At 42.8% G+C, this 12,732-nt stretch overlaps 1 protein-coding gene across 3 annotated transcripts in view; it reads right to left on the minus strand.

Moving 5' to 3' along the window:
• The window catches only part of CCDC124 (coiled-coil domain containing 124), a 33,201-nt gene extending 20,903 nt beyond the window's left edge, over nucleotides 1-12,298 (minus strand). The window contains exons 1-2 of one of the 3 annotated variants that reach the window (XM_018555078.1): nucleotides 12,219-12,298; nucleotides 8,526-8,691 (exon numbers count right to left, since the gene is read on the minus strand). In XM_018555078.1, the coding sequence (XP_018410580.1) occupies nucleotides 8,526-8,684 (159 nt within the window). In that variant the 5' untranslated portion in view covers nucleotides 8,685-8,691; nucleotides 12,219-12,298. Of the gene's footprint in view, nucleotides 1-8,525; nucleotides 8,692-12,179 lie in introns of all 3 variants that reach the window. The other 2 variants (XM_018555079.1, XM_018555080.1) reach the window with 2 other exon arrangements.
• Nucleotides 12,299-12,732: the final 434 nt, after the last annotated feature.

Here is a 12,732-nt window from a genome sequence, read left to right on the forward strand (position 1 = left end):
ATATATATATATATACATATACACACTGAGTGGCCAGACTATTATGACCACCCCATCAATACTTCTTTGGGCCACCTTTTGTCTTCAAATGCTCAATTGAATTGACATGTGGTGATTGTCGGGGTCACCTAAGCAAGGTAAAGTCTCCCTCATGTTCTTGAAACCACTCCTGCACAATACGAGCAATGTGGCATGGCGCATTGTCTTGTTGGAAGAAGCCATCTCCATTGGGATACGCCATCAACATGATAGGATGAACTTGATCAGCAACGATACTTTGGTATGTTGTGCTATTCAGACGTTGTTCCACACGAATTAAAGGGCCCAAATCATGCCAGGAAAACCTGCCGCAAACCATAACACACACACACACACTTATTTATTAAAATAAAGAGGCCTTCATCTTACCCGCAGCACCTTCATCTTTCACTATTTCTAGCTTGTACTGAAAGAATGAAAACTAAACTGACAAGATGCCCGGGACAACACGGATCCGATAAAGCTTGATTAAGGATGATTATAAGCTTGGCAACACGTGCGTTATTGAAATGCATAGGTGTTAAGCTGGCCTTAAAGAGACATTGTCACCTTGCCCTGCATGGGCATAATGACAATATTTTAATATTTTCTATTCTGCTCTGTTAGTTTGCAGGGCTTTACTGACTTATCTGCAGGGATACTTCAGTTGTCTTTTACAGCCCCACACAGGCACATGGCATCTTGACAGCCCACCTGACTGGGGCTGTACAGGAACTGGATTGAAGGAGTATGGATCCATTGTGTGCTGGTAAGCAGTCTTCAGGCGCAGTGATCCAGCCTGGCACTTTAGGAGCTGCTGCCAGCTATTTTTAACCGACTTGGTTGGCGTGGAGATGCGGACAGCTCAGGGATGTGGCTACAGCATCAGCAGACTTGTTTCCCTGGTGATAACAGGTAGCCGACATAGCGGCCGCACACACAGAGCTGGCGGACTGCTGTTGGGCACCAGGGGGTCTATTGGAGGTTATTTTGCAAAGTTGCAATAACCTTGCTTCTGTGTAGATTGTATTCTAAAATCATGCACCTCACTGTGCAAGATAAAAAAACTTCCTAAACCTTACATCTAACAGAATTTAGCAGTGTGCAGTATGAAAATCTGTGTGCTTTTTTCCCCCAGGAAAACTAGAAAAATATGCTAACTATTTTGTATATGTACCACCCCTTTCCTGACGTTAGGAGCTATATAGGATAGGAAAAAAATGGGTTTTCTGAACAGTAAATTCAAATGCATTGGTCAATCAACAGCTTTAGCACATGGTTTCTTGGGTCATACTTGACAGCAAACTATGGAAAGTATTTCTGAAGGATTGTGAACCTTGAGAAAAGAATATTATTTTTGGAAAAATGCACATGGCAGCAAAACAGTAAAATATTATGGTCTTCGGATCTGTGAGAACTATTGTTGTGCAAGCAGACAGGAAGCCATGTAAGGGAAGCCTTCTATATTAAAAAAAGGGAGGTAGTCCATATCCTTACCTCAACTAATGATGGAAAATGATGATCCATCAACAGATGTAAGAAGGAATATTTTCCAATTTCCACAAACAGTGTAAGAGACCAAAGCACAAAGCTCTCAAATGTCCTATAAACGAACATACATTATATTGCCAAAAGTATTGGGACGCCGGCCTTTACACGCACATGAACTTTAATGGCATCCCAGTCTTAGTCCGTAGGGTTCAATATTGAGTTGGCCCACCCTTTGGAGCTATAACAGCTTCAACTCTTCTGGGAAGGCGTCCACAAGGTTTAGGAGTGTGTCTATGGGAATGTTTGACCATTCTTCCAGAAGCGCATTTGTGAGGTCAGGTACTGATGTTGGTTGAGAAGGCCTGGCTCGCAGTCTCTACTCTAATTCATCCTAAAGGTGTTCTATCGAGTTGAGGTCAGGACTCTGTGCAGGCCAGTCAAGTTCCTCTACCCCAAACTCGCTCATCCATGTCTTTATGGACCTTGCTTTGTGCACTGGTGCGCAGTCATGTTGGAACAGGAAGGGGCCATCCCCAAACTGTTCCCACAAAGTTGGGAGCATGAAATTGTCCAAAATGTCTTGGTATGCTGATGCCTGAAGAGTTCCCTTCACTGGAACTAAGGGGCCAAGCCTAACCCCTGAAAAACAACCCCACACCATAATCCCCCCTCCACCAAACTTTACACTTGGCACAATGCAGTCAGGTAAGTACCATTCTCCTGGCAACCGCCAAACCCAGACACGTCCATTGGATTGCCAGACAAAGAAGCGTGATTGGTCACTCCAGAGAACACGCCTCCACTTGTCCAGTCGCGGCGTGCTTTACACCACGGCATCTGACGCTTTGCATTGCACTTGGACAGTTGGCGACTTCTGCGCACTGTGCTCTTCAGTATGTGCTAACCCCGCTCTGTCATTTTACATGACCTACCACTTCATGGCTGAGTTGCTGTTGTTCCCAGTTGCTTCCACTTTGTTATAATACCACTAACAGTTGACTGTGGAATATTTAGTAGCAAGGAGATTTTACGGAACACCTGAATCCAATGGTTTGGAGGGGTGTCCCAATAAGTATGGCAATATAGTGTATATGGAAAAAAACAATGACATTTACAAACAAGGAAAAATGTATCGTCATAGAAATATACCAACCTACTGCACCTCCATTTGCTCTGGCAAACTTTGTACTAACAGCAAACACAAGTGCATAGAGTGCAAACAGGCACTTCCAGAGCTTGTGTGCAGGTGCCTTGTCTGGTCTTCCCATTCAGTCCCACAATAACATCAACTATCTAAATGGTAAGGACATTACATGGTGGCACAACTGAAATTATGTTCCTATACAGTCCACATGATCCAGAAAACCCCATTGACCCAAATGAGGCAAGAGGAAAAATAGATAACATACAGCTACAACTTCTAATTATCTTTTTTAAGGTAAAGCTTTGCTACTTCAAACACTTTCATGTGTCTTCAAAAGTTTTTTTCTTCTAGTCATCGCATTTGTGTGCGCCGATTTATTAAGTTATAATAAAAGGGGGTGGAGATAGAAATGACTTGTTATAAAGAGGACCCGATGATCTTGAAAGAAATGTTCATATCTCCATGAAATTCTGTGAAATTAGGTACTATTTGTGCTGTGCTGGCGAAAAGCTTCAGACAGTTTTACACATCAGCTTATCCTAAGTCAGCTTTCTTGACAAGATGTTGAAGGGTTTTCTTCCACTTGACACTAATATGAGTTGGATATGGTATTTTACAAAGATACATGGTGCACTCTAGTGGATGACTGGGGTATAGAACTTCACAAAATGAACACAGTCTTACCAAAGGCATAGAGAATCAGTTAGGGCATTAATGAGTTTCATGGAGTAATGCATCTTTCTCTTAAACAGCAGCAGTGCAGCTCACCAAATGTACTGAATTGTGAGGCTGCCGTGCAACGCTCTTGTATTATTTGTGATGGAGGCATAGCCTTAGAAATAAATGGCACATAACATTTCATCATGTTCTATTGAGCCTCAAAATAAGGCTTTATTTTTCAAACTTGATGCCATGAAAAATACAGAAAGTGCCAATATTGTTTGTTTTTTAGCCTCAAAGAAGAAAACAACGCTTGCAGTGGAGCTACCTCCACACTACAAAGGTTAAGTGCTTGTTTTCTTCTAAAATAAAGTCTAAAATAAAGAAATACTCACCCCCAACCTCGGACCCAGCTAGCTGCTAGACCAGTCCCTGCAACTTCTCTCCCCCTTTGCTCCCCCTGTGTCATCATGTCCAATCAGCTGTATTGGATGTGATAACTTGCTAGTTTTTAGACCTCCAAAGCGGGAGAGAGGCTCCAGCGACGGGTCTAGCAACCAGCCGTGCACGAGGTTTGGGGTTGAGTATTACTTTGTTATTTTAGACCCTAGACAAAAATGAGCACTTAACTCTTGCAGCGCGGGGTAGTCTCACTCCAACGACTACGCTTCTTCTGCCCAGAGTTGTTCTTTAAATGCAACCCAGAGTGAGAAAACTATCAAAGCCGACTTACTGACCTATTCTACAAATGCAAGCACCTGTCTGTTAGGCCTGGTCCAAACCTAGGAGTTTTTGAGCAGTTGGAAAAGTGCTTTTAGATGCCCAACGCAAGAGATCCTATGGTTTTCAATGGACCTGGTTCCCACCTGAGCAGAAAACCGCCAGCAGGAAAAAGCCAAACGCCCGAAAAGGTACATGAGCTTCTTTGGCCAGTTAAAAACGCGTTTTTGCCCCCATATCTCAATGGAAATGTCCAAAAACGAGTGGCAGAAGCATGCTGCACATTTTCGCGAGCGTTTTTGCGTGTTTAAACACATGTTCTTCCATTGCCCGCAATGTTTCATGAGCTGCCAGTCAAAACGTGTATCTTCATGTATGCGCATAAAAATTTGTACAATGCACATAAACGTCCAAATAGCCGCATGCTGCTTACATGTGTAGAAACGTGCAAAAATGGTGCTGCCCAGGTGTGAACCAGGCCTTATGCTGAGCCTTTGGCTTCAATAATTAAATGTCACTATCCCTGTATGCAGCTAGGCCTGTAGGGCTGCCCCAAGGTTGAGGACTCAAAAAGTGCTAATGCTAAAGGGCAAGCATAACAGACAGGTAACTAAAGAGATCAGCAACGACAGCCTCTATATTACTGTTAGCAAAAGGTGTACTTTCCTAAGAGTATACAATAACTGACCATATTTCTGTTCTGAAAGGTTCCTTTTAAGATAAACATAAAGTGCACCATATTTTCAAATGACATTCCCATTTTCTCTTTCTTGATCCAGGTATATGAATTCCCAGTTATTCCATTGGTAAGCATCATAAATCATATCCAATGGCATCTATGACCATATGAACAGCTGAAAAAACCTTTCTACTGTTTTCTTATCTCTGGAATGTCTTCTTTTTGTGCTTTTCTAGACCAGGATCTTTTCATTGGATACATGCAAAGTAAGGTTACAGGATCAGTACTGCTTATTCACTTTGTAATTTAAAGTAGAACTCCAGGATGTGCAAAAATGACTGGACTATGCAGCTTCTTCAGCAATTAACTATTAAACTAAAATTAAACCCTCAGATTTTTTAACATAAAACAATACTGTAATGTGCGCCTTACTGTAATCCATGGTTGTTTCCCATCTCTTTGCTGCTCTTCCTTTTAAATCTGTATCTGTTCTCAAGCTGGGCAGAACTTCAGTTTTGCAGCAGACTGCATTGTCTCTGGAATGGATACATGGTGTCTGCGTGTAGGTTCACAACCTGAGCCAGCACTACAGGAAGAGGCACTCAGCTGCAAAGGGAAGTTCTCCCCAAGCATGAGAAGACATGATTTAAAAGGAAGAGCAGCAAAGAGAAGGGAAACAACCATGGATTACAGTAAGGCACACATTACAGTATTGGTTTATGTTAAAAAATCTGAGGGTTTAATGTCACTTTAATCATATATACACTCTTAACACCATTAAAAAACCCACCGGATGCCCAAGACCCCTCTCCAGCCCAACAGGCTGGTGTCCTTCCTGACTTCCCTGACTCCAGAGCCAGATTCCTGAGCTGCAAAGCCAGGGGCATCTTGGTCCTTGGTGATAAATTAATTGTCCTGTCCAGAAATCAGATTGACTTGTCCCACAATGACAAAATGTTGTGTTGTAGAGGTCTGGTGTAAAACTGGACAAATGGGATTGCCTCAACAGGGGCTACCATCAAGTGTATTGTTGCATGGACGTCAATAAATAGACGTTATTCTACCATTGGAGTGCCAGTGTCCATAATTGCTTATACCATCAGACCTGGGACTCCCATGTAAAAACAAAGTCAGAAAGTTCCCAGGCTGGACAGTACAAATCTCAAAACCACAGAGTTAGAAGTTTCTCCTGTGAAAGGAACACTCTTGCCTTGTCCAGGACTAGACACACTGAAGATACTACAAACAATGAGTGGGCCAGTGACATACTGTCATGTTATCGGACACAGCCTGAGCCGAATGTAGCCTCAACAAGAGGCCCTCTAAGTCAGCGCTTCTCAACCTTTTTTTAGTCACGGCACCCTTTAAATGTCTGCAAATTCTCGAGGCATCCCAGTCCAAGACTGTCCAGTGTAAAAACACGTAACATTTTAAAACCCATGTATGGTTCCTATAAAATCCATACCAGACCTTTATCTGAGACAGGTGTCTGGTATAGATTTTAAAAGGTGGAGCCCCATGCAAACCCACAAAAAAACTGGGGTTCCCCATTCATGTCAGAATCCCACCTCCACAGTAAGAGCTGTGGCAGCATTACCTACATCCAGGCAGACCAGTCCTGGATGTAGGTAAACTTCTGTACTTCTCTGAATGGATTCCACACTACCTGGATTAGCGTAATTCGTTTAAATGGTGCTGGCAGCCGGCTCACCTACCCCATGGAGAGGCATGTTGCTGTTAAAAATTTTGAAGCATCCCTGAGGTAGCCAGAAGGCAGCCTGGCTAAGAAAGGCTGCTCTAAGTATCCTACAAATGGGGATGCCACACACAGCAGGCCAGTAATGGGGCCAGCACCTTTGTGAATACCTGAGGTGCAGATGAGAGGCTGAAGGACAGGGGCACAGACTGGCAGTTCAGGGGTCCAAAGTAAAGCATAGAAATCACTAATGTGCTGAAAAGATGGTGACATGTGAGTTTTTGATGTCCAAACAAGACAAAGTGTCCAAGGTGCAGGGAGGTGATGACAGATTTGGTAGAATCCATGTGAAATTTTTTGACTCGAATACATTCAGAGCTTTAAGATCCAGAATGGGGCAAATGCCCCCTTTGGGGCTGGGAACCATAAACAGGTTTGATAAAAACCCCTGAAACTGTTCTGCACAGGAACTGGGGAAATTACACCTTGATCCACAAGAACTGAGAGGGCTCGATGGAGATCTGCTAATCTGTACGGTAATACAGAAACGGGCAGAGGGCAAAACACAGCCTTGGGAGACCATCTTCTGCACCCATGCATCTGAGATGTAAGCTGCCCAAATGTTCAAGCAAGGGTTAACAAGTCTACTCCCCCACTCTGGAAAGTGGGGGTGCACTTAATGCACAAGAAGGCTTGTCTGAGGATCTGGCAGACTTTGAATACCAGGACTAGAGGGTGGATAGGGAACCAAAATTGGGGGATAGTCTCAAAGAAGAGGTTGAGGAACTGAAAAAAAAACAGAGAGAACGCTTCTTACAGGTAAGGAGAGAAAAGGCTTTAAAATCTGTTCCTTACAAAAAAACAGGTGCTCTTGCCACCAGTAGCATCCTGAGGATGTTTACAAGGGCTGGTCCGAAAAGACGCTGTCCCTCGAAGGCCAGTTTAGCACTTTAGCCAAAGTGCTCTACTCATATGTACCAATATAAGAAAAATGTGAAAAAGAGAATGGGAGGCTTCCGACAAAGATCACAACTGAAATTCAATGCTACAACCACCTGCTCCATGCATTCTATGAGCGTTTGATCAACCTCGGCAGAATTCTGCATAGTCAGACTAGGTTGACAAAGTAAGGTCACAGCTAGGATCAGAAGAAGTCTATCAGCAAGAACAGAGAGCTGTAGGAAGGCCTTCCAGTTGCTTACTGGTTGGGTCCTCTACTAGAATTTGTAAGCAGCCTGTTAATCCTCATCAATTGGGTACAAGACTAATATGTTTTTAGGAGGAGCAAACGGTTTTTAGGAAGTTGTCAATCTCCATAGGGAAATAGCTGGAACAACCATTCTAAAAGGGAAAGTCTATGTGGCCTCTGAGTTTTATACAATTAAAGTCTGAAAACAGCACTGGTAGTTTCAGAGTGGCGAGTCCCATCAATGTTTTACTCCCTTTAACTTGGGGGTAAAAGCAGTACAATAGAACTCCTCAAGGGTAAGCTCATCAGTCAAGGACTGGAGTGGCTTAAGCTGGTAATACACTGTACGAATTGCGACAGGTTATTATTATTATTATACAGGTTTTATATAGCGCCAACATTTTGCGCAGCGCTTTACAATATAAGGAAGACATTACAATACAAGTCAAGCCAAGATGGTTCCTGATAATTCGGATACAATTTGTCAAGCGGGTGGCCCTGTCAACATCCTTCTATCTGCCATCTTTCAGAGCTCTTTCAGAGCTTTTTTCAAGCTCTAGTGCTACATGGAAGAGTCATTAGAACAACTCAACATTTCGGTGAAGTAGAGGATACCGAAAGCTGCTGCAGATATGAGCATGTCCGTATACTAGATTGTAAGCTCTCACGAGCAGGGCCCTCCTAACCCTATTGCACTGAAATTGTAAATAGTATTGCAACTATACTGTATCCCCCATTTTGTAAAGCGCTGTGCAAACTGTTGGCGCTATATACAGTAAATCCTTGTATAATTATAGTTTCGTGCCTGTACTTCATGCTAAAAAGCAGTTTTAAGACTCCTTAAAGTGACATTTACTTTAACTGAAGTAACAAACACAGTATGATGATAACAAGAAAAGTATTTCAGTGTCCATCAATATTCCCTTACCTTCCTGTGCTCCTTGCGCACAGCATGTTTGTCATCATCTTGCCAATATGCATCTTCAAGAGCCTGCTGACGTTTTGCATCAGCTACAGCCTTTGCATCTGCCCTTCTGGCACGGGCAGCAGCAGACTTGGTGTTTTCCCCCTGAAACTTTTTGGGCATCCCTTAGCTGAAAAACAGGACAATGACATTAAGTTTCTATCAGTGGGGAAACAGTTTATTCATATCACTTGAGCATTGCAATCTACTTGAAATATAATTTTCAGTTAAAGTGGAAACACCTTATCTGCTTTTAAAATTCTCAACACCAAATGGTGGAACTCAACACCATACTTTGCTTATAAAAAAATCTGCAACTACAGATCTCATCAATTCAATGCAAGTATTATGGTATCATAGTTTAGACTACAGTACACCGCATGCTGGGAAATAGAGATAGGGATCTCTTCACGGAAAGACAATATTGGTTGTCAAAAAAATATTGCACTATACAAACGATCTTCACTAATATGTCACCACTTCAGATAAACAGTTTGGCTATGTAACAGGCCATATAGGTGTCAATGGAGTAACATAATCACAAGTAAATGCTATTTATAGACTTTGACATATTTATGACTGGCGCACCGAACTGGCTAAATATCAACACAAGAACAGATATGTACAGGATTAGACATAAATAATGGTAGCCAATAGCCAGTCTTGGCCCCTTAGTGTGTGGCTTACGAATCTATTGTGATGTGTAGTCATTGTCAAGTGGGATATACAGTTTATCTTATGTTATTTTCACTGCAAATTCGAAATTTCAGCTCAAAACATATTATTTATAAACAAAAGTGGCAAAACTATAATTCCTAAAAGGAAAAAATCAGTATTTTTCATTTTTGTTCTGTTTCTAAACTTTACGTAGTATTATTTTATGTGTATGAAATTCTTGTCTTACAAATAAACATCTCATTTAGCTTATCTGTATGTGCAGTGCATGCTGGGCAGTGTAATAAGAGAGTCTAGCACTAATCACCACACTTGCTAAGTGCTCTTGAAGATCTAGACAACACTGTCTCTACAAGGAGAGTCTCTCCCTTTCTGTTAGACACACAGGAAGTAAGAATTCACATTGTGACTGTAAGTGGGTGCATGGTAGATGGTTCTGTCGCAGATGGATCGCTATCTGAAAAATTGAAAATGGTTTCATGACTTATTACAATTCTCTTCTCTTGGTGCTCCTCCATAAAAAGGCGTAAAGAGTGAGAGTGCCAAAACAATATAGTTAGTATGGTATACATTTTTTATTTTGACAAAAAGTCCAAAAGGAAAGTCAAAGCATGTCGGGGTGCTCACAACCCCTCCCCTCTCCATCAGGAAACTGGCGACGAGCAAGCCATCCGTCATCAACCTAAGTGCTGGTCCTTTGTTTGGATTATCCAGTTTAGAGATGCACTAATACAGGTTTTTCGGTATTGAGTACGAGTACCAATATTTATATTTCGGTAATCGCCGATATCGAGTACCGATACTTCTGCTAGCATGGGGCCAGCTTCCTAGGCAATCAGGAAATCGGGCGTTGTGTCATTACCCGCCGCCCAGCTTCTTGATTGCCCGGGAAGCCGGCTCTATGCTGATTGGCTGGGAAGCCAGCTTCCCGGGCAATCAGGAAGCCGGACGGCGAGTCATTACCCGCTGCCAAGCTTCCCGATTGGATGGGAAACCAGCTTCACGTATCTACCTGGTGCCTCTCCATTGCAGAATATATATGGTTGTTTGTTCCACTCTCATCTAACCCACAGGATCACAGGGAACTATAAATCCTTAAGACACACTGCCTTGCCATTCTCATGTATTGGTTTAAGTTGAGGGAGGGTTTGAATGCTGCCATGGAGACATACCAGTAAAACGAGATTATTATTGCTTATGAAACAAATTTTCTTTTTCTCTGGGGCCTTTATGGCAGCATACAATTAGCTAAAAAGATAAATGATACAACAAACAGATTTATTAACAAACAGAGGATTCTAAAGTCTTCTTTCTGGAGCCTAATCAGGTCAGCCTAGCCCAAATCCACACTGCAACGAGCCAGGATGATGAGGTAGTGTTTCTTTATAGCAGTGGTTGTCAGTTTACAAGGTCTAGTCCCCTGGGGTGACCCTGAAATCACCAAAGGACAGAACATAATATTCAATAAAATGAAACTTTTAGAAGTTGGTCAGAGACAGCAGACTTTGAGAGAAAATTATCACTGGATGTGCTATGGATGTGTTTGGAGACTGCCAACAAGATGTAGGAGACAGTCAGCAACTGGGGACATGTTACATGAGACTGCTAGCGATCAGTGCTATTGCAGCCCCTTTATAAAGCAACTCTCACTCCTGCACCTGACAGCTGGAGTCCAATAGCTGTACAGCAAGCAACAAAGGGTCATGCATGGCCCTCATACAGCAGACTGGGAACTAGGGATTTTTAGAGCCATCACTGGTCCTGTGGAAGGATGAATGTAGAGCAACCCACCAAATGTGTGCTGCCATGAAGTAAAGCACCAGGAAAATATGCTGCATTAGATGCCTGCACCCAGCAAAAATTTAAATGTAGACTAAAGCTGGCCATTCACCCTTTCTGCAGATTTTCTATGGTCAGATGGAGAAAGCGCAACAGATTCCTCCATCTACACTAAACTGTGTGGATGGAAGAACCTCCCACTGGGCCAAGCTTCAGTATCAGTTTGAAGCACCATACGATTTTAGTAAGCAATTGCAATTTCTTTTTTGGGGTCATTTATGCTACCATGTTTTATAAATATGGTCAACGTGAAACATGGTCCAAAAGCTGGATTCAGGGCAGGGTCACAATATAGCATTGCGCTAAAGCTACAGTAGCTGAGCATCTAGCATATGCTATTGCACAGCACACTAGGTGCGCTGTTTTGCCATTCATTCTCTAATGGTACCCTGACACATCAGCTGGGAGGCATGTGCTGCAACACCCTGTACGGCAATAACATATGTTGCGATGCGGTTAAAAAAAATTTAATAAATGCATGGGCTATTTTTTTTTCACCACACTGCAAGTGATTTGCAGTAATATGCACTGTAGCGCATCCCAACGCCTGCCCAGCAGGTGTATTGTGATGTTATTCGAAATGAATGGCAACCCAGCGTACCTAATGTGTGGTGTGATGCACTGTGCGATAGCACATTAGCCTTTAATGCCCAGCTGCTGCATATATGGGTTTATCATACTGTGCTCACTGACACCTCCCAAGTCAGTCTTTACAACCAGAAACAGGCTACTGATCATGTGATCACAATGACTGCATAATTAGAGGCCCAGCCCTACCATGCAAGGGTTACCTCTAAAGGGAAAGTCTTTCCAATCTGATTGTATTTGTGTATGGCTAGCTTAAGATTTATACTTCTCCAAGAGACACAGAGAGCTGCTATATAGCACACTCTGTTCATCTCCTGTGTACTCAAGCTCCAAGAAATGTGCTACATCTCCCCAGCACAGCCAATATATATACAAGCTAGACAGCCGCCCATTCAACCATCAAGCCGCTATAGGGCAAGCAAAGTGCTTTTATGTCTTGTATGCAGTATGTCGGCCACTCACTAAGTCTCCTCCCTGCCTCCCATTCCTTCAACCCAGCTCTTCTAAACGGACAACCATAACATTTGTTCCAGCAACCCCCTGTCACTCACACACCCGGGATTCTTCCCTTGCTTCCGCCCCCACTTCAGGTCGCGCAGTGATATCACAATTCAGCGCCAGCTTCCGGTTCCGAGCTCTTCTACTTCCGGTGCACGTGTGTGTGCGTTCCACTCTACTGCGGCTACGTGCGAGCCCGTTGCAGTGTATTAGGGGAGTGTGTGGGCGCCTCTGTGTTGGACGGTAATCCTTACAAGAGAAGATATACATAGGGAATGTTAACTAAGTGGCTTTCTGGTGTAAATATTGGTGCAATTTCCATGTGCCAGATTAAAAGCATACTGTAAGGGGAATTTATCAAAACTAGAGCAGAATTTGGAGCACCTGCCCATGGCAACCAATCAGCTTCTTTCTATCATTTTTGAAGCTGAATTGAACAAACTGAAGAGAGAAGTTGATTGGTTACTATTGGCAACTGCTCCAGATTCTGTCTTCCAGTTTTGATCGATTCAAACTTTTTGTGTTGCGCCAGGTTCACGAAATCACGTTAAAAGTGCTATGTGACTGTTTT

Source organism: Nanorana parkeri, unplaced genomic scaffold (assembly GCF_000935625.1).
Source record: "Nanorana parkeri isolate BGI_ZX_2015 unplaced genomic scaffold, ASM93562v1 scaffold183, whole genome shotgun sequence".
In the NCBI taxonomy this organism is placed as follows: domain Eukaryota; kingdom Metazoa; phylum Chordata; class Amphibia; order Anura; family Dicroglossidae; genus Nanorana; species Nanorana parkeri.